Source organism: Hippoglossus stenolepis, chromosome 2 (genome assembly GCF_022539355.2).
Source record: "Hippoglossus stenolepis isolate QCI-W04-F060 chromosome 2, HSTE1.2, whole genome shotgun sequence".
Classification (NCBI taxonomy): domain Eukaryota; kingdom Metazoa; phylum Chordata; class Actinopteri; order Pleuronectiformes; family Pleuronectidae; genus Hippoglossus; species Hippoglossus stenolepis.
In genome coordinates this window covers 24897692-24923975 of record NC_061484.1, presented here as the reverse complement: position 1 = coordinate 24923975, position 26284 = coordinate 24897692, and the positions used below count along the sequence as shown (strand labels likewise).

General features: G+C 44.6%; 1 protein-coding gene across 2 annotated transcripts in view; it reads left to right on the top strand.

Moving 5' to 3' along the window:
• Positions 1-26284, top strand: part of sdk1a (sidekick cell adhesion molecule 1a) — a 231817-nt gene that overhangs the window by 174953 nt on the left and 30580 nt on the right. For both annotated transcript variants that reach the window (XM_035172087.2, XM_035172078.2), the window contains 12 exons: positions 1258-1439; positions 4648-4763; positions 8684-8879; positions 11974-12072; positions 13205-13396; positions 16977-17098; positions 17613-17725; positions 19255-19405; positions 20714-20954; positions 21206-21321; positions 24392-24578; positions 25603-25701. In XM_035172087.2, coding sequence (XP_035027978.1) covers positions 1258-1439; positions 4648-4763; positions 8684-8879; positions 11974-12072; positions 13205-13396; positions 16977-17098; positions 17613-17725; positions 19255-19405; positions 20714-20954; positions 21206-21321; positions 24392-24578; positions 25603-25701 — 1814 coding nt within the window. The remainder of the gene's footprint in view (positions 1-1257; positions 1440-4647; positions 4764-8683; positions 8880-11973; positions 12073-13204; positions 13397-16976; positions 17099-17612; positions 17726-19254; positions 19406-20713; positions 20955-21205; positions 21322-24391; positions 24579-25602; positions 25702-26284) is intronic.

Here is a 26284-nt window from a genome sequence, read left to right as displayed (position 1 = left end):
TTCTTGTATCAGCTCCCAGTTCCTCACCCACTGTCCTCCCTGGGAAAGTGGGAGTATCTTCCTCCCACTCCCACTTCCTCAGGTGCAGAGAAGAGGAACTCCTCTACAGATATCTGCTGTCAGCCTGTCCCGCCCTCTCGCTTTGTGCGTTTGTGTGTGTGTGTGTGTCTGTATATAGTTTTCATTTGTGATAAAGCGCTGACTCAGGCAGGGCAACATTGGAATATTCTGTTACAGTAAATGGGCTCCATATTTAAACGCTGACACCATTCAGCTCCCTCGGATATGTACAGTAGCAAAGTGGTTTACACCTCCTCCGTCTCGTCGGGTCATATTTCCTTTTAAGTAGACAGTTATATCTCATGCACTATAGCGAAGGCTTTGAAGGTGCACTAATCTGAGATGTCTACCTGGCACTGAAGGTTTTTATTCTCCCCGTGATTGCGATGTGATTCACGTGACTTCACACCAACAGAAAATCTCTCGACATAAAAGTAAAGTTTTTGTTTATTCCAGAAAGTGTATTTATACTTATATAATAGCAAAGTGGTTCCAGGCAGGTTGTATTTCTGTGTGTGCATTTGGTTTTATTACATCCATGCGTTTGTCCACAGCGACTCCTGACAGATTTCTGGATTTATTATTCAGGATTTATTTAAATGTGGGTATAAAGTGTCAGGGATTGAACCAATAACCTTTACGGGCTGATTCACTGAGCAAACCTGAGCTACAGCCGCGCTATTTTTCATGTGTCCATATATATTCTGCTGTGGACTTTGACTTACAATTCACCTCCTATTTCTCCTGATCATCTTTGATATGTTTCTGCGCCTCGGTTGGAATCCACCTGCGATAGATTCAATCAGTTGCACTTGATTTGGGAAGGCACATCCATCAGTGTGAGGGCTCACAGCTGACAGTGCGTGTCGGAGCAGAAACAGTCAAAGGAAGAGCCCACGGAGCCCAGAGGTTTTTGTTGAGGGTCTGATCTGGGCAGGCCGCCATTATCCTTAAATGGAAGAAGTCTGGAAGAACCGGGACTCTTTGCCGCCTGGTCAAGCATTCAGGGAGAAGAGCCTCGGTGACAGAGGGGACCAGGAACCGAACGGTCACTCTGGCTCAGCTCCAGAGATCCTGTGTGGATATGGAAGCATTTATTTATGTCTATTTCGTAAAGTATCCCGCTTACCCTTCTCACTTGCTTTCCTATAAACAACCTATTTATAAGTGTGCTTCTGTAACTGTGTGTGTTTGCAGGTACCGTCTGGCGGGGCTGCCGGGGGACTACCAGGAGAAGAACATCAGCAGCCCAGAGACCAACTACTGTCTGCTCAAAGATCTGATCATCTGGACTCAATACCAGATCCAGGTGGCCGCCTACACCGGAGCCGGCCTGGGTGTCTACAGCAGCGCTGTCTCCGAGTACACTCTGCAGGGGGGTAAGACAACATGCACACACACACACACACACACACACACACACACACACACACACACACATTGTTTTCATTTCTTTTCATGTGATTAAGGATTGAAAGAAAGAGCGGGTGCGATGAGTAAAGATGTATTTTGAACGGTGGCGTCTCTAAAAACGTGCCCAGTGTTCAGAGACCTCTTCCATCAGGGCACAGGGTGCGCTGATGACTTGGCAGGTCACTCTCACCAGATTTTCACTTTATTAGGTGGTGATGAAATGACGGAGAAGCCGCAATGAGGCGTCTCCACAAGCTGGCAGACTTCATTTTAGTGATAGGCTGAGGAACCCAGTAAACGCAGGTCAGACGAGCGTTAAAGTCAACACTGAGCCGCCGCCACCGCCTCGAAGGGATACCAGCTTCAGCCAGCTGGGACGAGAACCTATAGGCGTGACTTATAACATACCGGAGGGACATCTCAGGGGGACAGAGTGTCCATGCTGCTCTATAAATATATTATATGATACATAATTGTGTAATAAACACTCGATTTTAGTAAATATGGCTACGCAGAGGATCACACTTTCAACTCTCCGCACATAAATCAACGGAGTGGTTGCGAAAAGGGGAAGAATGTACGTGAGGACTGTAAAGTAGGACGAGAGGAAGTGGTCATGGGTTTAAATCACCTTTAAAACACAGGCTCTTTTCGTCCTGACTTTTATTCCGACTGTAAATTATCATTATTACAGATGGGCCGAGCCACACACACACACACGTGTCCACATGTGCACATAAAACTCACAGTCATTATTACAAGAGTTCAGGACAGGTTTATGGACTCAGGAGAGGGAGTTAGGCTCATTAATTATTCTAATGTGGTTTAATGGGAGTGGCCGCGATAGATTGGACATTTTCTCTCACTATCTCTGAGAGTCTGTGGTCGAACTCAACATTAACATAACGTTTCTCTTTTCCCACTCGCTCTCTCATGCTGCCTTTACGTGCACGAGATTCCCCCAGAGGACGGAGTTCAGTGTTTAATCTGTAGCTGGGAGCCGAGAGGGGTTAGAAGCCGGTCCCCAGGTGTACAGTCAGCGTGGCGGGGGGCGGGGGAGTATCTTTAATATCAATTAATCTCCCTCGCTCAACCCTGGGTTCACTTTCCCTCTTTGTCTCACTATCTCTCGCCCTCCATTTGTCACCAGTCCTTGTTCTGGTCTCCGCTCCCTCCTCCTCCTCCTCTCCCTGTTGTCTGGCCTCTCTGGCTCACATATAAAATGCAAAGGGCACTCCCATCATGCAACAGTGCATTATCACACTGTGGCTTTCCAGCATCAGCATAATCCCTTTACAGTGTGATCACCATAACACGCGCCCACAAACATACACCCATGAACAAACACACGCACACACACACACACACACATTTCCCAGCCACACCCCTCTCTCCTCCTTCTGGCTTTAGTGCCATCGTGGATCCATTTTCTTCACCAAGCAGCTGGTAGATAAAGATGTACTGTATGTATAATGAAAATCAACATAGGAGACAGAGGTTCCGTTTTAGAAAGGATGAAGCAAATGTCTCCGGTTTGTGAGAACCAGACACAACATGGTGGATTATATTTACCTCCCTCCAGACAAATAACCTACTTTTCATAGGAAAAACTGCTGCTATAGACAATATTGAGATTAGACGAGAGGATGGGTCGCCAGCCTGTCGCAGGACCAACATACAGAGAGAAACAACCACTCACATTCACACCTCTAGTCAATTTTAGAGTCTCCAGTTAACCCAACGCCAACCTGAATGTCTGTGGACTGTGGGAGGAAGCCAGAAAATCCGACCCACGCAAACATGAGGAGAACATATTTAACACAAAGTCACACAGACGGAAACTCGCACTTCAAACCGGGAACCTTCGTGCTGGGAGGCGACCCACTGCGCCACCATGCTGCCTCAGAATGCCCCAGTTTATTACATATGTTTTGCATGTTTATTTTCTGAATAGTAACGACCACACAGTTGACCTGACACACATTCCCACGGCGCCTCGATACCATCTCATCATGCATCTCATTCACACACAGCCATCAGGAGCAATTTGATGTTTTCCGGCGTCTTGCCCAAGGACACTCTGGCATGTGGGCCGAACCACTCCACCTCCTGAGCTACAGCCACCATATAAAAGCGTAAACAATGAATTCTAGTCATGATGGTAGATTGGTATATATGTAAGATAAAGGGCTGCTCCACCAATTTAACACATATTAAGTTCAGTTCTTCAATTCTATGAGCCAGACGCCCCAGACGGAGATTTCCCTTGTGCATAGTAGTGATGTCTATCTAATGGCTACATTGAAAAGCGGAGGTGTGGTTTTTTTGAAAGAAAGCAATTAAAAGACCTTGAGTTCCTAATGAAAAACTACCGTCAGGATCCAGCTCTTTTGGAGCATTTGGACCAGACAAACAAGTTGAAACCAGGATTCTCTGCTCCCCCGCCACTTCAGTTTTTTAAACATGTCTCTTGTGACCTCTCCAACTCAACAGGAAAAGCAATACTAAATAGTTTGAGTGCCCATTGTAAGTTAATTATTAATACAGATCGTTATTCTATTTTTCAATCAATGAATCATGATGTGCCGTGCAGCGACATCAATTGGGTAATAAAGGTTGACAGGGCTCCTTACTTAGGAGAATAATACGTCTGCAGCACTGAACCAACAAATCAACTGAGTGAATCTAACTTCCTGTGGCCACTGTCTGGCATCTTGAGGTCAGCGCCCGAGAGGCTCAATAGATTCAATGCGTCAGCCACGAGCCACCGCCATTGTTCAGAATCCGTCACTGACGGGTCACTACGCTAATCTCACTTAGTCACTCCCGAGGTAATAATATGAAAAATACATAAATGCAAAATACAATGGATGGGATGAATTTTATTGAGAAATTAGGTCATTTAGCAGCAAGGAACAGAGGGGTGGGTTTGGCATTTAGCTTCTGCAAGCTTAGCAGAATTCTTCTAATTAAAAAAATGAACCCGGTCTCACCAGGAAATATTGAAATATGGTTCAGTACCACGAGTTCATGGAGGAGAAGAAGCCGAACTCTGTTAAAAAAGCTGTTGATTTCTGCAGCTTCGGGCCTCAGGTTTGTTACCGGTCATGTTTTCCTCGTGTGTCTGAGAACTCTTCCTCTAACTACAACGTGTGTGTGTTTATCTTTGTTTAGTTCCCACAGCACCTCCGCAGGAAGTGGAAGTTGTAGCTATCAACTCGACCACCATCCGCTTCACATGGAACCCGCCACCTCAGCAGTTTATTAATGGCATCAACCAGGGATACAAGGTAAGACTCACAAGACTCGTGACATAAAAAAAAACATTTGTGTCGAGTTCAATGAAATAAAGGATGTGGATGTTTTTGTGGACCTTGTTTTGTTCGACTTTAGTCTGAAGACGTCAGACACACACGCCTGTCTGCAAACCAATCACTGTCACGTATAGGCAGACGCAGCAGATTAAGTGATGACGGCGGGACGTACCTAAACTCTTTAGTCCACTCCCTCAATTGTTATGTGGAACCAAAACTAACCGGATCAAATGTAAACAGTTGAACAAAGACATGAATCCTGGTTTCTGGACTTTCAGGTTTGAAAATGCCCTGAGTTGTTGATATATAGCCGGAACAATACAAAGATAAAATACCAAAAAACAAATCGAATAATGAAAACAATCCGTATTTTGTGTGTGTAGGTGTGTGGGAACATTTTGTGGGGAAAACGTCTCTTTGAGCTCAAAGGTCATGCACTGCTCTGCTCCTGTTTACCCACACACTTAGCCAAGTCAAGTGTGGTGAGGTAAAGAAAAGAGAGGATTAAATATGGAGAGAAAAAAGACGGTGTTAGGAAAACAGGAGCTGTGAGCAGGATAATGGGGGCAGGGTGAGAGCGAAGGGCTGAATAGTGAGTGATCCATATGTACTAGTTCTGCTTTTTGATTTATTCTTCACTTTCCCTGTGCCAACCAAACCCAGAGGAACTGATTAACATGACAAAGAAAACACATCATATTCTGGCTGTGCGTCACTGGCTCTGTGTGTGTGTGTGTGTGTGTGTGTGTGTGTGTGTGTGTGTGTGTGTGTGTGTGTGTGTGTTTGTGTGTTTTAGAGAGTCTGGATGTTTGTGTCTTTGTTAGTTGATAAATACTATATGTTTTTTTTTCCCCATCCGTTTGATGTGGCTGTCTGATGTTGTCTGTGTTTGCAGGCGCTTCCACTTCACATCAGTGGAGCCTTTCACCGGCGCAGCACATGTGGCTGTGGGTCGTGTTGGGTGTGTTGTGCTGGTTAGAGGACAGTAGATAATGATATTAATTAAAAGAGGACATGGAGCAAAGCCTCATTTCATTTCACCCCCCCCCCACAGATCAGTGAATATATACAATACCCTTAATAACATGGCTGAAAACTGATTAACAGACTGAGAGCCAGTTCTGCAGAGTCTTCCACTTAAATGTCCTTGACACGCACTTCGGTTGTAATCTTTATCGCTTAGTTATAGTCAATAATATATACTGACAAAGAAGAGCAATAGTTTCGAACTAAACAGATTCCATTCTCAAGGTTTGCCCTCCGTATAAAAGAGGTTGTATGTGCAGTAGAGATTCTCAGGCATCCAGGTTATGATATGTGCTTTATGAAGACAACTGGACATCCTTGAGGGTCTTAAAGAGTCTTCCTCTGTCTCTGAACAGAGGAAGACTCTCGGATGAAAGGTGAAACCTCGTTAACTTCTGTACCTTCACTTACAAGTGTGTTTACAGTAAATTATGAAGCATGAACATATAAAGAAAACGTTATAACACATGTCTCAGCAGAAGTGTTGTGTTGTCCCTTCTCTGGACCCAGTTCTTCTGAGGACGGCACCGTACCGTGTCCCTTCTCCGTCACGATTTTGCGAATCCATCGCAATCAGAACGCGCACGTTTCTATAGCAACAGCAGAGCCAGTCTTCCCAGCTCCCTTTAAACAGTGGACCAGCACCAGGAGCTTGAGGGTGCCACATCAGCACATTTTTACTGCACCCAAAATACACTGTGCCGATAATAAATTACAATAGAGAACCTTATTTTACAACGACTAACTGGGTGCAGTGCAGCAGCCTTTAGGCAGAAAAACAGCCAATCAACTGTCTCTGGGCATCAACGGCCTTTTTCCTAATAACAGTACCTGAGTGTTTTGGTTGTTTGATTGGTTCCTGTTGCAGGTTGTAGAGGTGATACAAAGCCAGATACATTTTTAGATTCTGTTAGTAGCACCTCAATGGTCTGCAAAAGCAAGTACATACTTTACTTTAAATACTTTGAAAAATACCACAAATGCTGTTAACTTTTTGCTTTAAAAACCCTGAAGGAAGTTTTGGCTCGTGAAAGCTAAAAAAGTCGCCACACTCATAACGTTTCCATCCACACAACTGCTGCTCGCTGGATGTTCTTCACACTTTTCTGTTGTGTGTGAGAATCTCAGGAAATCATCAGTTGTAGAAAAAGCTTGTCTGGCACCAACATTAACGCCACAGTCTACGTCACCTGATGATTGATGTGAACATTAACTGGAGCTGCTGACATGTCTCTGCCACATGGTTGGCTGATCGCATACTTTTACATAACAAGGCGTAAGATTGGTCCTAATAAACTGCAATGTTAAAATCTAAAAACAAGCAGGTGCAGTGGAAGACGCTCTTTTAAAACACAATCTAGTCAGAACACATCTGTACTTTGTTCTGTTTCTGTTATGTCACAAACAAAATCTACCCGTCTCACTACTTTCAAATGCTGAGCTCCTTCTCCTCGTTCCCCTGGTAACAGTTAATTCAGTCCTTGCTGTGTCTGGACTTTGCTTCTCTAACCAATGTGCAGCTAGACTGTGTGACCAGGTTATGGATTACTCGCTCTTTTCAGCCGTTCTTCCCGACGCGGGCTGGTGGTCGATGGGGTCTGTTGAGCTCCAGCCGCGCTCCGAGCTCGGCCAGACGCTGTCGTATGGTTTCAGTTCTGAAGTTATTAGAAAGTGTCCTAGGTAAAAAAAGACAGTGAGCTCTGTCTCCAGAGTTCTGTCTCGCCCCATCAGCCGTCGTCTTGAGTTAACCCCAAGTCCTGCGGGGGTCGTAACAATTTCACAATGTTCACAAAGTTGGAGGCAGCTGATGTATTGTAATGATATGGACAGTCCCTGCAGTGTGTCTGACTTCAGCGGCGCTGCCCGTAGAAACGAGCCGAATACCTTATCAACACAGTACAAACTGACACTGAGAGGACATTTCTGAGAACGTTAGCGTGTGAGCTGTGAGACGTGAGACATACAGGTCAGTTTTTGAATTTTAAATTAATTCTGATGTAAACAGAAGCTTTTCTCTTTTCACACCTACAGGCAAATGCAGCAATAACAAATATATGTTAATGCACGCCCACCGACAATATGCTATTAAAGAGACATTTTGAATTCAATTATCATATAAAGCTGGTCTGTAAACAGCCTGTATTTACACACCACTAACCCATCGCTCTGCTTAATTCAGATGAAAACTTGGCGGAAAGTTACTTAGCCAGTAATTTCTTCATGCTCTAAATATGTGTACCGTATTTAGAGTGGCCCCTGGCTTACATCTCTCATTATGAATATGTAGGTGTACGCTCTTCACTGTTTGTTTCTGTGGCCCAAGCAACAACACAAAGAAAAACTACCGTGGCTCGGAATACAAATCAAGTCCCACAGTGGAGACAGGTTCACTTCTGATGAAGCATTTAGTCGGACTGAGATCTTCAGGTAGTGTTATGACTGATAATGGCCTGGTGGTAGAAATGTATGTTAAGTGGAACATCTATATGTAAATAAATCCTTAAATTTGAATATATTGGGGATGCAGACGTTTTTGTTTTTTTGTTATTTTTCCAGGGAATGAAACACGAATATTGTTTTGACAACTGTGTGAAAACCATTTGGTTTTAAACTTAAATGACAACAACACCCTTGTGTATCAGCCTAATTCGAAAAGCTTCACTTTGTTTCAAACTCCTGCAGAAATAAGTTTTGTCTCATAAACGTAGCCTGAATAATAAGATTTGAATTCAGTAGCCTGGAGCTAATGCCGTTGAGTCAGATTCATGACTAAACAAATATGGGAAACACACAACAAACAGATTAGCTGGCATGAATATTTATTTGTAACCGAGATGTCAACAACGATAAATCTTTCTTGTCGAACTCAGCTGCTGGTTTGGCCCGAGCAGTCCCCGGAGGACGTCATCGTCGTGACCATCACGCCGGACTACCCGGGTTCACGCCACACGGGACTCGTCAGCGGGCTAAAGAAATTCACCTGGTACTTCGGCGCCACCCTCTGCTTCACAACACCTGGAGACGGCCCCCGCAGCTCGCCCACCATGCTGCAGACACACGAGGACAGTGAGTACACACACACACACACACTTCAATTTGAATAATGCCAGAACATATCACTCTATCAGCCTTTCCTATGAATAATAATGGAAATGTATTGACCTGCTCTGTTTGGATCTGTGTGATACACAGCTGCTTACGCAACATCCACTCTCAACACCCCCTGCCTTCTCTTCGGCTCTTACTTTAGTTTCTCTCCTATTTAATCTCTTTCTTCTTAGTTTCCCCTCCTCTGTGTCTTTTTAAAGGGAATTGATTCGTATGTTGGCGTTTATAGCCCACTGTTCCACGGATAAACATAATAGCGGCCGCTCCCAGTCGCGAGTACACATGCACACAGTGGCATCGTCAAATGAACACAACAGCCTGTAGGCAGACAGACAAGCAATTATTACCAGCCAGCAATTATCGAGTGGGAAAGAGATATTAGAAGCCAAGTGCACGCACACGCATTAACACACGTCACATGCACACACACACACACACTCGCACATGTACACACAGCTGAGACCAGGTATTGATTGGGTGCTGGGCGTGTTGCAGGGTTAACGGCGGGTGTAATTCTTGCTTGATGATAGGTGTGTGTGTGTGTGTGTGTGTGTGTGTCCCCAATGGTGGACTTCTCAGTCATTACACACTGTGGACCAGTGAGCTAGCGGGGCACATTTTTTAGGTCCACTCTCACTCATTCTTTAAATCATGCTGTAATTATGTCTCAAACTCAATAACTCTGTAATGTATTTTAATTTTATCCACATTGGGGCCCTGCACACATCACATTTCATACTCTGCCTCTGCAGGCTGGAGACTCATTCACAAACATTGTTTCTGCACAGTGTGAATTATGTGCAGCCTGAGGCAGGTTTTCAGGCCACATCCACACTTAAACTATTTGGTTTTAAAATGCATTACACTATGTTTATGCCTCCTGTCCATGCTACTTTTCAAGCCCCTAAAACTGAGGACAGAACCTTGGAAACACTGTTTGACAAATCCAGGGCTGGGTTTTAATCTGGACTGACGGAGGCTGAGAGTGATTTGGAAATGGTGATGCAGTCGCCTGCATCCTGATGATGCCGGACCCGGGGCCTGATTGGGTCTTATCACTCACTACTCCACCACCAGCGTTGAATAGGAAACACTGCTAGCACTTACATTCAGTAAGAATTCCACCTCTTCATCGGTCCAAGAAAGGAAATCCCTGCTCTGTCTTCTGGATGTAAACAATCCACAGCTTCCTGTTTACACTTGCACATACATGATCAGTGAAAGCACATGTGCAGGGTGTGTGGTTGTAGCCTCACACTACCCTGAAGGAACCACTCTACTTAAATACAAAGGAAATGGTGTTTTAAGGACACTGGTAAAAAAAACAAGCAGCAGGAGGGTACTGCATCACTGGAGGCTTACAGTTAGGAATAAACACACGATGTGAGCAAGTCCCTTTCACAGAGGTAGCTTTCCTCCAACAGTCTTCTGGGTATAAAATTCACTGAGTCTCATGAGGATCAGACTCAAAACTTATTTTGTAGAGGAAGTTGTCCACCTATTCCCTGAAGAGAGACACTTGGACGATCTGTGGATATTGGACTTCAAAACTCAGGCGTCGAACCCACAACGCCAAAGCTACCAAACAGTCCTCTCAGCTTCTGAGCATTTCCTCCGGGTGCAGGACATCAAAGTTTAATGAGTTGCCGCAGGATTAAACCTACAACAGTAAAACTTGTGAATTGTCCAGTCACTCCAGTGCCTTTCCACTTGGCCACGATGATCTGCCAGGGTTTTTCCTCTGGACAGCACCCAAAGGAAAGAAGTCAAAGACATAGGGTGGAACAGTTGTTAACCAAATAGCTCAGCTTGTTAGACGACTGCTTGGAAGTTCTAGGCTTCAATTTTTATGAGGCTCAGTGAATTTTGAAGCTCAACTCCCTGAGTGAAGACTCGAGGGCTCCAACAAATGCAGCTCATAAGTGTCCAAATGTCTCAGAATGTCAGAGGACTGTTAAATCTTTCAGGTTGTGGGACCTCCCTGTGGTTCACCTGGATAAGGATGTTACACCATCAAGGCTGAATCCGTCCAGCAGCAGCCCAGGCCCTTTGCTGCATGTCATCCCTTTACATGTCATGTCATTCTCCACCGTCTCTGTCTAATAACGCAAAGAATTATCCCCCAAAAGAAGAAATAAAATGAAATATTGAGGATCTGGGTTCAGCCCTCAAGTAACTGATTGGATTTTGATGTCCGACTTCCAAGGAAGGACACAAAAGGTCTAAGAAACACAGCTCAAAGAAAAAGCAAAGGAGTGTCTGACCAAATGGCTCCGGGTGTTTTAACATCGCTCTGAAGTTTGGAGGTTCAGTCCTTGGTTAATTCCAACATCGAGATGAAAAGAGTGAAGAACTCGAAGATTCTGAGCCTAACTGTCTCTGACCAAATAACTCGGTGTGTTGGAGGAAAGCTCGGACGTCGGACGAGGGTTTAATCCTTGTGAGAGTCTGAGGATTTTCACATACAAAGCGATTCCTGAAAAGATACAGTGAGGAGTTCCCAGTGCAATCAGCAGTTATATTCTGTATTTTATATAATGCTATATATATATATTTGTTATAATCGTGTGCAATTCCCTTTTTATCTGAAAAAGAAAAGGATTGAAAAAGCAGTTCTACAAATATATTACGAAAGAGAAGGTTCAATAACTTTTCTTCTTTCATCAAAACGACTAAAAATAGTGGTTCACTCTTGGTTGGCATCAGTCCACCGTTGGTAAGGAAGGAGTTTGTGTGTGTGTGTGTGTGTGTGTGTGTGTGTGTGTTTGTGTGCAAGTGTTATTGAATGTCTCAGATGAATAGCTTAATCGCTCTGCAGGGAGAGGGGTTAGAGAGCCCTGGATGAAATGAGAAACGACAGGCATGCGTGCACCTGAATATGCGTGTGGTGGTCAATGCAGATGTGATTACAAGGTGGTGTGGGAGGTTGAAGAGCAGCAGGTAATGGGCTGAGTGTGAGTGCTGGGAGCTTCGTCTAAAATCTGAAATAAAATTAAATACTCAAAATATGACCTAAATAATAACACTAATATCTGATGATGTGTTCTTTCAGCACCTGGACCTGTTCGCCATCTGAGCTTCACTGAAATCTTAGACACGTCCCTCAGAGTCAGCTGGACGGAGCCTGAAGACAGGAACGGCATCGTTACTGGTAAGAGCCAAGTGGCAATCCACCGTGACATCACCCATCGGAGTTTGATATATTGTCGAGTGCCATCTTGGTTTTGTGGAACCAGAAGAAGCCATATTTGGGGGTGAGCCTGACTGAGAGCTGCAGGGTTTTGCTTTATGGTCTATTTGACTCGAAGTGGGACCCTAATTTTCTAAATGAACATCATGCTGTTTTGATCATAAACTCTTGAGGAAACCATTTACTGATGTTTCAAATCCAGTGAGAAGAAGAGTCATCTTCTTATAGATGAAAAGAAACATGACCCTGCTGGTCATTTGAGAGAAGACAGGTTCCGGGCACATCCTCATTAGCTTCACTTTTCCGGACCTGGCGTCTGCATCCATTTTTATACACAGTCTATGGAACATGTCCCAAAACTATAGCTCTCAGGCAACATGGTGTGAAGGTAAACATTTTTAAATAATATATACAACAAAATCTGGCTATAAAATCCTAAATGGCCAACCTTTAAGCGATTACCCCACATTGTGTGTAAGTGTATGTGTGAATGAGTGTGTGTCTGTGTGTTGACGTAGCTGGATTATGTCCAAACATTCGTCAGGCACCTGCACAACAAGAGCACAGTCTAACAGCACCAGGCAGCTGCACCTTTACAGTCAGCTTTCACACTCCGGAGTGGGAAAATTGTTATTAAATCAAGGTCACCTTGCACATTTACTCCTTTCTCCTCAACCTGCTTTTTCATCCAGCACCTGGTGAGCAAGGAGACAGATGCGGGACCATTCACTCTCTCCAGGGCATTACACACAAGTGGCAGCGCGCGCACACACACACACACACACACACACACACACACACACACACACACACACACACACACACACACACACACACACACACACACACACGTTTGGAGGTGGTGGAGTGTGATGCATGACTGTGAAGATGCGAAGGGACAGACAGGGATTCGACTGTAGTTACCCCACCCACACACTCTCCCTCCTTCTTGGCTCGGTACATCTCATTATGTGTGTGTGTATGTGTGTGTGTGTGTGTGTGTGTCTGCTCGTGTCTATATGCAACTTTATTACCCATATTACCTTTATTATGAACACCTTTATTAACCCAGCGTGTGCTCTACTCCCCGCAGGCTACGTGTTGTGGTGGGAAGTGTCCGACAAAGAGTCGAGTCGCGAGGAGCGCTCTCTCTCCAACTCCACCCTGCGGTACCAGCTGACCGGCCTCACCTCCACCACCGCATACTCACTCCAGGTGGCGGCGCTCACTGCCGCAGGAAGGGGCGTGGTCACGTCCTCCACCATCTCCACCGGAGTCCCACCAGGTACAATAAATACGCACAAGTGGAGCCCAGTGGAGCTGACAGCGACATTAAAGGACGATTTTTTTTCTGCATGTGCCCCGCTGTGTACGTGTGTGCGTGTCGCAGAGTAAATATGACTGATGAGCTCTTACGATGCCATTGTCTTTCCTCAGGCTGATAAGTGGCTGTAACTGTGCGTCCATGAATCAACACCCTCTCCACACACACACACACACACACACACACACACACACACACACACACACACACACACACACACACACACACACACACACACACACAAGAGTTAGTCATTTACAGCATCTTAGACAGCGCTTTAGTGTGCAGTTTATTTGTGTGTGTGTGTATTCTATGTGCACACTGAATGCATGATGAGTTTGTTTGACTGGACTAAGGCCAAGTTGCAATCATTATTAGTGATGATTAACTGCAAATAGCAAAGTGTAGGGAGGGGAGGGGGGGGTGCAGGAATGATGGGAGAGAGAGGGCAAGAGAGACAATCAAAGGACAGAACTGAGGACGAGAGAACAGATAGAGAAATATAATGAGGGAAGAACAGGGAACACTATAAATGCAATCTTTGAAGAAAAAGAAGACCAAAGCCTGGACTGAGAGGAAGTGGAGGAGAATGGAGGGAAAGAAAGGCGGCTGCAGGATTTTTTTGTCCTAACATTTTCTGATTATTAATTTATAAATAAAAGCGCAAAAAAGTGAAAGAAAGATGGATACAGACACTTTTTAGATTCAGAGGTTATTCATTAATTCATGAAAGCAAAAGACTGAAGGAAAGACAGAGGGCTGAAGATTAGAAAAAAGGAGTAAAGAACGAGCGGAGAGAAGGGAAAGAGAGAGAGAGAGAGATCCACTGAGCATAGATTCTTGTCTTATTTATTTATTCATTTATTCATGGAGTTGAGAGAATTTTGTCATTCATCTGAGCAAGGCAGCTGATATCAACATTTCCGCATTACAACCCTCACACGTTTGCTGTATGCACTTACAGAGAAATGGAAGCTGATGGCTGTAATTTGTCTTTTGCTGCACACATGTACTTGACTGGATCCAGAAAGAAAGTATTCTCTTGTTTCCATACTAACTGGACCCGGTCGAGTTATACAGTCGCAATGAAAAAAAATCCCCCCTGAGATATTCTACAAAACCCGCCCGACGTCCCCCCGGTGAATCGATGTGTTTCCAAACCCAGCGTTTGATTCACCATCTTTACAGATACATGTATTCTGCCACGTCGAGCAAAATGTGAATGTTTGTGATGCTGCAGCAGAATTCGATGGATTACAGCGGATCGCACCCGATGCACTTAAACCAAACACGGGGACATCAAACCCAACACCCGGAGGAGAAGTGGTTGAAAAGTGGCTCTGAAGAGACAATTTAGATCTTTTGATTATGTAAATTTCATTAACAGAAAACAAGCCGTTGTTAATTTGTTTTTTTGACTTGACGGTTAAAAGAAACTTCAGAGTTTTCCTGCCTCCGTCTCCCGAGCTGTCGTCACACGTGGCCTCCGTCTTTCAGCAGGAATATTCAGCTCTCATTGAAGAGTTCAAATTGAAACATATTTACGTCCTCAGAGGAGGTTTATGTGATGTCGGTTTGTTTGTTTTTTTTAAGCAAGATTACGCAAAAAATAACGACTGGATGGATTTCTACAAAACTTGGCGGAAGGATGTGGGAAGAATTGAGTGTGGATCTGGATTAGGGAGCAGATCCAGGAATCTTTTCTTGTTTTCCTTAACATTGTGTGATGGGGGTGTTTCTCTACATTTTTTTATCGATTTCCCAGAGAATCATTCATGGATGTCGAGGGAAAATGGAGGTATATGCTCTACTGAGTGTTATATATGTTATATTGTTCACAGCTTTCAGTGTGAATGTGACAGAAACATCGAATCAAACAGGAAGCACGTGCTAAGTAAGAAACTCGGTCATCGTCACTGATTCTATGATTCTGCAGTTTTCTCTGCATTCAAGTTGAATTAATGGAAACTCGATTGTTGTGCTTTGGAGTGTGCAGCCTTTTCCAGCTGTGGAAGACAGTTACTGTCTAATTATTTTTAATTAATCCTCACAAAGAAATTTGTTTGTTTTTTTTAAGTTTTTAAATTGTACTCGTAGATTCTTCGGTGGGGAGACAGCGAATTACAAAGAGTCATTCGATTTTAATGATGAGGATAAACAGTATGTCAGCTGTATTTATTCTCAAGGTTTACTGGTTATTGTGAGTGACAGGGTTTTGGACTGTAGTGATCAGGTGAACATATTGATGGATCAGACTAGAACAGCACATATACCTCCACCAAGGCCCGACAGTCCCTGTAAATCCAATCTGCACCAAATTACACACACTCATAAATATTAGTCCTCCAAATAAGCCTTTCATTAAGATTCATGAATTATTCCCCAGGGAAACAAACACAATGTTCCAGCAAGGTTTCGTGGAAATGCAGTCACTTATTGTTACGTAATCCTGCTGACAACAAGAACAAGAACATACCCTCCTTGTCTGTTGTCTCGATTGTCCTCCGCTCCTCTTCCTCGCTGACCGGCCGAGCTGCTCAGGCGGCCACGGCTGTTCAGCAACATTACCCCGGGTTCCTGTCACTCATTATTCCCTCAGAGATAGAACAATGTTGGAATAATAATGGCTCAAGCATAATTTATGAGCCTTGCTGCCTACTCAGACATTTATTGGCCTTAAATGGACTTTAGTGAACTGTGCATTTAATTCACCTCTCGCCTCCACTGGTGTAGAGATTTATCTCAGTGTATTGTATTGCCAAGCTCAGAAATATGAAATAAATTGCTCTGACAGAGAGAGAGAGAGAGAGAGAGAGAGAGAGAGAGAGAGAGAGAGAGAGATACGGCTGTAGCATAGGAGCCGGAGCTTTACTAAAATTAACATCTTTTTTTTTCTGTGACCAATCTTTTATTTTTCCTCTATAATAACCAAGCATGGATAAAAGAAAAGGATTGGATTAGCTCACCCCGACTTAAAATCTGTTTTGTTCTGAATTCATTATTGGTGACGTGCATTTCCTCCTTTTCTCTTCTCTGTTATTATTGTTATTGTAAGTCAATTTTAAACCATGTAGCAGTTCGGACCATGTTTGTCAGATTCTGGCATTTTAATCATATTTATCCATTCATGGAAAAATCTCTACAGTAAAATATCATTTGTTTTGTTCATTGTCTTGATTCATTTATTCAAAATAATTCACAGAACTGTAAAAAGAAAACACTGGTCTTTATAAAAATATCTATTTTACCTGGTTCCTGCAGCACCAGCTACCTGAGGTGGTTCTTATTTTAAAGAAAGTGTAACATACTATTGAAACATCAATAATGCAGTGCGGACTATTTTTCTTTTCATAAATAACATTATTGTGTGAGCAACAATCCCACAGATTTCGGACTGTAAATATTTTATATACCTATAAAAAGGTATGATGGTGACCTGCCGGTGTTGGCTGCACTGGCAAAATTCTCCAGGGATTTACTTTCTTTTTGTTCCTGTTGTAGCTTTGAGTAAGGAAGGATTCTCTCTGTTTTCTATCTGTAGAACTTCCCGGAGCTCCGTCCAACTTAGTCATCTCCAACATCAGCCCTCGCACGGCGACGCTGCGGTTCCGCCCGGGTCCTGACGGGAAGACGGCGATATCTCGATGGATCGTAGAAGGACAGGTGCGTGTGTAGGACCCCGATTAACATCCGGCCCCGGAGAGATCTGATCAGTGGTCAGCGCTAAGTTCAGGTCTGAGCGCAGCCGAATGTGACCTGAGTTCCGATCACTGGTCGGGACGCATGTGCTATATTGTTTTTCAAATGGGTAAAATTTTTAATAACAAAATAAACACACAGCATTGATTCATTCAGTCCCTCTTCACTCCGCTCGCTCTCTTTTATCTCTATCTCTCTCTCATACCAACACACAGGGACACACACACACACAGATACACACAAACAGTGAAATCTGACACATCTGTAAACTGTGTAACAACATATTTTAATATTCACAAGCACAAATGATGTACGTGATGATTTGCCTCTAGAGGGGGGGAAGTAGGAACCAATCACAAGTGATCGCAGGAGACACATTCAGGAAGCAGACGAACTTAACGCTGTCCACCTTTTTGATTGGATCTCTCTGGACGGACGTGTCTGACCGGGGCCTGAGTGTTACATCTTTTTTTTCCAGGTAGTGAAGGAGGATGGACAAGGGGACGCGTGGGGAGTCGTCCACCAGGAGGACAACCAGCCAGATGCAGACACGCTGGAGATTCCCAACCTCGCTCCGTTCACTCAGTACAGGTGAGCGGCAAACACACACGGGTCACCTGCACGAGAACACAGTCCGGTGATACAACCCACACACACACACACAGACACACACACACACACCCAGGAGAATCTGCAGCATTGCTCAACTCAGGTGAAGTTAGATAAATCACACAGACACACAGAGAGACAGTTCCATCTGAGACTTTTCTGTTTGTCAGCACCTTCACTGCTGCTGCATGCAGATCCTTATTACCCCCCTATCTTAAATAGCTAAAAGGAAGGAGGGAAGGAGGAGAGAGGAAAGGCGATGAGAGAGCAGGAAGGGAGTCTGTAATCCCTGCTCAAGGGCCATGGGGAGCCGGCAGTTTGTAAATGTGATCTATCCCCACTCTGAACAGCCTCCCCCTCATCTCTCTCCCCCCCCTCTCTATCTATATGTCTATCTCTCTGCCGTATTTATCAGTCTATCCGTCTATCTCTGCCTCTTGCTCTTTGTATCTCCGTCTTCATCTGAAATGGGATTGCGGTGTGTGTGTGCATGTGTGTGTGTGTGTGTGTACACTTTGTGCACTCACTGGGATTATGTTGTCACAGGCGACACCATTGGGACATTAGATGAAGTGAGGCACTTGTCTGTGTGCCTTATCCCTCGCTTTAAGTTCCTCTTTACGCCCTGCTCTCTATCTCCCAACGCAGGGACGACGAGTCATAGATGAAGTCTCTGGCGCGCTCGCTGCACGCCCGCACGTATTTGTCACTCACACCCACACCGAAGCACGGAGGCATTTAGATCCGACAAAAGCAACAATCGCTCCCTCGTGGCTGAGCGTTTGTGTCTGTCAACAGGTTATGGCCCTTTTTTCTGACTGATATTCGGATTAATTCAATTCAACGATGCATCAGTGGCTTTTTTGCAGAAATCCCCTTGAGAAGAGTTTCACCTGAAGGATGCCATAGTGTAAAATGTTTTTTATTTTTATTATGTTCTGTAATAAATAACACAGAGGATCTTACTAGAAATAAAACCAAATACTCAAAAATAGTCTTTCTTCACTATCAGTGTGACGTGTGGTTGTCTTGTTGACCTGTGTTATATTTTGATTGCCTCTATTCCAGTGGGTTGCGGATCTCTACAGTACTTTTATGATCAGGATACTGGAAATATTAGTTCCCAAGCTGACCATTCACTGGTCAGCTTGGGAACTTCACCCCAATGTCCAACTTGTTTTGTTTTGAAATTACTTATGTTTTGGTCACAGTGAAAAGTTACTCCACGTTTTAAACCAGTGGACCCCCCCCCTTTAACTTAGACTGTATCTGTTCTATCATAACATTTATCATCATTGTCTAATGAAGCGGTGACTTTTAAACTCTACACCTCTGCTTTGTAACTCGTGCTTTATGTGATGAACTTTTATTCTCCGAGCCCGACTGGATCGCTGTGACATTATCAGAGTGGTTACTTTCCCACAGTGGACATTATACTACAGTTTTCAGGGTGGCTGGTTCCCCTCATGACAAATAAACTCAACTTTAACTTGTTTTTGTTTCCTCTCCAGGTTCAGGATACGTCAGGTGAACATTGTCGGAGCCAGTCCCCTGAGCGCCCCCTCCAGGCTGATTCAGACCTTGCAGGCGGCACCTGACACGCACCCCTCTAACCTCACCCTGCTGTCTGCTACACAGTCCAGTCTGCGCTTCAGCTGGATGGTACACACACACACACACACACACAGACACACACTTCACTCTACAACTGTAAAACCTTGCTCCTCGCCCCGTTACACTTCTTCAAACAGTGCTAATTTGACTGAAGGGGATTTTCTTTTGTGATCCTTCGCTCTGCATCTCCGTGCGCCTGCTCTTGGTGTGTGTGTGTGTGTGTGTGTGTACGCGCGTGCACGTGTGCTCTCCAGCAGCAGGACTGAACAGCTTGAGTGGATGACAGCCTATAATCAGTGTCTCTCCTGGTTATCAGTGCTAAAACTAATCTGTCACATTCCCCCTTCACCCTGCGGACTGCTTGCAGCACAAACTGCAATATAATTTTCCCCTCACTGTCTTTTCTTTTTTGCTCTTGTTCCTGCCCTCCGTCCCCCCCTCTCCCCCCTTCCCCTCTTCTATTATAACATAAATGGAGGGCAGAGTAGTTTTCCATTTAAGAGCTGGAATGAGAAAAAGAGCCTGTCAAATCAGACACAGACACTGAGGCGCTACGGGCTACCTATGCAGCATGCTAATGGGATTTCACCTGCATGTTAGTGCCCAGCCTGAGCTACAGCATGCTAGGTCTGCTGCTGTAGTGGAACCATCACAATGGTTTCAGCTAAGGCTATTATTCTAAGCTGCATATTAAGGGTAATAAAGCTAATGTGACATTCTGTATTATGGCTCCTAAATGCTAAGCTGGGCTAAATCACTGGGGTATTTAAAATGACTGGGTGTCTCACGACCTTATCTGTTGCACGGCACCGAGCCACCGCTGTACATTGTTGGTTAAGATCTAATACTGTGGATTTACACACTGTGAGCAAACTAAACGCTCCTGTTGAAATGATTGTAAGGCGCTGAATTTAGGTGACTGGGGCTGTAATGCATAATGACACGGTGGGTCACAGGCAGAGATGATGAGGTGACGGGAGGGGGAGGGAGGGGGGGGTGACAGGAAATGAGAGGGGAAGCACGTTAAAGAGGATGACAGCGGGGGGGAAGACGGGGAGAAGCTGGCGAGAGAAGGATCAGGAGATGGGATGTCAGAGAGGAGAAGCTTTTTAGGATGTACTTCAGAGTTTGACACGTCAGATAAATAACAATATACTGGGTCTTTGCAGAAGTAAAAAGTTGTTTGAGACGTTATTATCTCATTTTACTACATGTCTATAATATCATAAGGTCCTCGCCTCAGTATGTAAAGAACCTTGAGATAATGTAAGCTGTGGTGTTATATACAAATAAAACAAGAGGATGCACTTTATTCTAATCTGCTCTTTGTTCTCCCACCTCGTCTTTACCCTGCAGCCTCTTCCTGAGTCTGAGTACAACAGCAGCCCAGAGACCGTGGGCTACCGGCTGCGTGTGTGGAGGACGGACGGGCAGGGGGAGGACAGAATGGACGATGCCGAGGGAGCAGGGGAAACCGCTGAGGCCACGATAGAGGGCCTGAATCCCTGGACCCAGTACCAGGTTCAGATACAGGCCTACAACTCCATAGGACCTGGACCCTGGAGTAACACCATCGCTGCAAAGACGGCAGAATCCGGTACGAACATTCACTCCTGTCTCCTGTTTGCTAGAGTCCAATAGAGCCGCCTCATATCTCTGCACACTCCCTCTATTCCAGTGAGGGTAAGATTGATGGAGAGAGGGAGGAGAAGATGGAGATGATTTAGATAAAATCAAAGATTGGTTTAGAGAGCAAGTAGCAATGAGCTTTCTCTCTCTCTCTCTCTTTCTGTGTGTGTGTGTGTGTGTGTGTGTGTGTGTGTGTGTGTGTGTGTGTGTGTTCTCTAGTTCCGGCTGGATCTCCGATGAATGTTACTGCTGAGGCAGTGAGTTCCACCCAGATCCTGCTCAAATGGTCTCCTCTCCCCCGGGCTCAGAAAAATGGAGTCATACTTGGATATAAGGTGTTTAAAACTCTTACACACACACACACACACACACACACACACACACACACACACACACCGCCCCATTCCATCCTAACAGTTTCACTCGACTCCCTCAGTCCATTACCACTTCCCCAACTCCATACACACACACACACACACACACTCACACAGACGCACACTGACATGGACACACAAATGTCTGATATAGCACAAATATGATGTAACATCCTGTAACTGCTGCAGTTTTATGTTTTCTTCCTTTATAAGCATCCAGGGGGTAAAGGAGTAGGGGGTCATGCAGATGAGCGAGGCTTTCATGTTTAATACTCTTTCATAAAACAGCTTGTCTCATGTCGTAGTAGAAACAATGGCTGGATTTACACGTGTGTCTGAATAAAAAGAGAATAATCCATAAAGCCCGCTGGCTCTGGAGGGCGTTTTGTTTTTAGAATTCTGAAACATGAGCAGAAGTTTAGTCAGGAGCCTGTGGTGTGTTGAGCGTACGTGCACACATGAGTTGAATACGCTCCTGCGTCAGTATCTAAGTCCGGACTTGCGACCCACTTAAGCCTACACATGTATCCACGTCTGCCAACTCATAGCTCATCCTTTCCTTTCATTTCCATACCAAGATGGAGAATTGAGTTTTGCTGAAACCGCCGACGGTGACGAAATGACATTCTCTGATGTGCAGGCTTCTAAAAAATATAAAAAAAGCTGGATTAAATACATGGCGAAGTGAAAGGTGCACTCATTTTTGCCTGAGTGCACCACTTACTGGCAGTCACACCCCTTCTTTCACACCCAGTGTAGTTCCACTTGCTTTCTGCGAGCTCCCACGCAGCCCCTCCAGGGATTTATTATAATGTACTCCACTTCCCTGTTTGATTTTAAAATAAAGAGGAGACAAGTACCCGTTGTCTGTATTTTTGCAATATTGCTTTTCCCGTTCAGCGGTGCAAATGTAGCCCCCCTTCGACATCTTTAGAACGGAAGATTTAATAAAGAGAAACCTCATGCAAAATATTTTTCCCAACATAAAAGTGCCATTGAGTACGGCTCTTAATCGCCACTCAAACAAAACACAGCAGAACAAAGCTTTAAAGGGGAGGGGGCTTATCCTCAATTTGGTCGTCTTCTAGATAAATTCACACAGAGAGGAAAACAGGCTTTGGCTGTGTGATTAAAAACCAGCAGCAATCCTGTATTTTAAAAAACACAAAATTCAGGTCATATGATGCGCCCAATCCCCAAAGCACATCACACTCCCCATCTGTGTGTTTTCTCTCCTGCCTTCCTGAGCCTCACGCCGAGCAACATGCCAACCATGCTAATAGATGAGAAGTGGCTGCCAGCAGCGGCTCTTCAGCACCTTCCATCCCCTCCCGAGATGTCGTTCTCCAGCCTCCTGCCACGCGGCTATTTCTCTTTTTAGACACTCGAGAGCTGACATTTTCCCTTCAGAATGATTTAGAGAGGGGCAGCGAGTTCTTGAACATGAAAAACAGAGAGAGAGAACGAACAGGAAAGAACAGTTATTGACACGCATTCAAATTGGATCCCGGTGCCCGTGGAAGCACGGTGTGTGCTGATTTGTATTTTTAAAATGTGGGCGCTGGAGATTTTTTTTTTTAATGGATGTTTCAGTTAAAATGTGGTAATATTCTGTATGAAAAGACCCAAAAAACGAAGTCTTCTCTTGCCAAATCTGATATCACCCATTCCTCTGTGCCTGCCATCCTCCGCTGTTGTCAAAAATACATCAGTGAGCCACACCGTCGCACTGTCTGACACGTTCCTTCATACTGTGAAACCCTTTGAGGCATGTGTGTGTGACTCCAGCGCCATGAACACGGCCCCTGTATTGAATCACTTCCACATGCAACTTCGAATGCTATAAATACTTTTCAACAAATACACCTTTTATTATTGATTGAGAAGTTTTTTTTTTACATCTACCACCTGTTTAAATCTATAATAACTGATTCGGGGTTTGAGGCAGGAACACTGAAGCACCATCACCTTATGAAATCGCTTGTTCAGTTAACTCGAGCTGCCTTGATCCAGTCATGTGACCTCTCTGCACAGTCCTCCATCACACGCACTCTTCCCAGTGCGTTGGTCTATTTAAGCTGCAAATATTTTCCATCTCTCCCTTTGCTCGTCAGTGCCTCCGCTGCCCCGGGTCAGTATTGCTGTGCCTGTCGATTTAGTATGATATAATGATTTTTGCTCCTCACTTCCCATTATCTCTATATAATCATGTCTCTGGGAGGGATGAGGTCGCAGCCTAGAGGCCGAACTCTAAGTATGTTCTGCTGCTAATAAACACTTCAAATGTGAGGTAACTGACTGAAATAGTGTTTACACATCCAGCAACATTCATTTGTACTCATGTACCGGCCTATCCTGGGAATACGAGTCCATTACTAGCTTCTCCTTTCAGCTCAGTTTCTGGCCGTTTCACCAAAGACACCCACCTGTTTGATCCTACCCGTCTAAAAGCCACATTATACACACCGCGGGTCAACCAAAACAGGAAAGTTACATGGATATGAATGAAAATAATGGACTGAAAAGTTGCAATACAGCTTTCTCCAACTTTGGGAAATGGTAAACTGTTTGGTGAGCTGGGCAGTGGACTCTTAGAGCTTTGTCACACCTACCTCTCTGGTCTTCCCTGGTCAAACACCACGCTGTACGTATCCAGACTGAACCGGAACAGTGAAATCATGTAGCAAAAACAATGGGCTGAGAAATGAAACAAAGCTGCGCACAACTGTGAGGAACTGTGGAGATAATTGTCTGTGGGTTCATCCCAACAAGTGACCTCTCCCGCGTCCAAGGAGCCATTGTTAGTATTATAGCAGCTTTAAAGATTTATGTCTTAGTTGGAAACAAACAGACTCTGGGACGAGTAAGAAACTCAAATTACTGAGAGAGTAACTCGCTGCTGGTTCTGTTCTCTATGGGAGTTGTTGACAATAACAAAAGTATAGAATATCACAAATGTAATCGTTTGTAATCTGTGATTGTGTACGTGGATTTGTGTGTAACTTGTTGCTGTGTGTGTGTCTGTGTTCAGGTGTTTTTCAGTGAGAAGGACTCAGACCTTCCTCCTAGTGTTCAGGTGACAGAAGGAGAAGGCAACGTGTCGCTGCTCCTCAGGCTCCTGCAGCGATACACGGAGTACGTGCTGCAGGTTCTGGCCTACACACAGATCGGCGACGGCCCTCTCAGCAGCCCCATCCTGCTCCGGACCAAAGAAGACGGTAGGATCTGTCTCAGTGTGTCTCCCTGTGATCACTGACCTTTCTGTTCAGCAGTTTCTTCAACACTTTCGCCTCCGTCTCACCTCTGTAGCTGTTTTTCACCTCCTTACACCTCGGCTGTCAGCGCAGCCCGTCTCTCCACCACTGCACTCATCATCCAGCGGGTGCTGTTCATCCATCAGACCCCTCCCCAGTCCAAACTTGGAGAACACGTTGTGTAGGGGTGTGTGTGTGTGTGTAGATCTCTTCAGATCTCTCGCAGAGATGTGGTAACCATGGCAGACTTTTCAGGATGCCAGCAACCCACTCTGGTATTTCAGAATAATACAACACAAGCGCACTCACACACACACGTGCAAACAGAGAGAGTCTCGTTCACACGCTCACACACACACTCCTCTATCAAACAGTGTCACGTTTGAAAAGATTTTCTCATTTCAGGATGAAACAAGAACGGGAAAGTCAATTCCCGGCAATGTATAATGAACCTCCATCCTGTCTGTCAGTCACACACATACACATACTGTACATACACACACACACACACACACACACACACACACACACACACACACACACACACACACACACACACACAACACACACACACACACACACACTTGGGTTGATGTGTATTTGGTGGTGTGGAACATGTGCTTTTATCAGGAACAAAGACGGAGTCGGTGTGAGGTTGAGAGAAAATTACATTTTCTATTTTGTGTCTTTTAGAGCTTCCTCTTAAAATGTATAAGACCGACTCCGTTTGTGTGCGCGCGCGCGTGTGTGTGTGTGTGTGTGTGTGTGTGTGTGTGTGTCTGTACGAAATGAACGCAGGCTCCGTCCACTTCCACATGTGTATATAACGTTGATCATAAATGAGCCTTTTGATTATAGACTGCGTGATGTTCAGAATGATGTTTTCCTCTTCGCAGCAGTGACGTTCTTTTGTGCTTCAGCTTCTCTTTATGTGTATTATTAGAGTTTAACTCTCCTGCCAAACTCCTGTCTCTAATTTTCTCTCCAGTCCCAGGCCCCCCTGTCAGGATGGTGTTTCCAGAAGTTCGATTGTCATCAGTCAGGGTGGTTTGGCAGCCGCCCACAAACCCCAACGGCATCATATTAGGTACAAAACACAAACCCACACAGACACACACATACTCACAAGAAAGCAGATATTTGATAACAACGTTCTAATCATAATCAAAAGTTTTATGCTTGTGGTGACAATAGATTTATTTTCAATTGCTGAAGGATAGAGCTTGCAGAGGGAATGTGTTAGCAGTTTTAAACACGTGAATGCACACACACACACACACACACGCACACACACACACACACACACACACACACAAGGGATCACAAGGAAGTAAAAGCCGTAAAATGGAAAAGAGCTGATTCTGTTTTTAGCTTTCAAACAGGGGTCAGCTCTTTCTACCTTCCACTTCACTGCCAAGGATTGTTGGTATTTATGTACATGTGTTTGCGTGTGTTTGCGTGTGTGTGTGTGTGTGTGTGTGTGTGTGTGTGTGTGTGTGTGTGTGTGTGTGTGTGTGTGTGTCAGTCATCAGGCTTGTACCTGGGAAAAAAGGCCATTATAGCTGCTGAAGCAAGACCCCTTTCCTAATGCATACGTAAACACATATACTGTATAGGCACACAGTGAGTTTCACACACACACACACATTACTTGTTTCTGAAACGGAAAA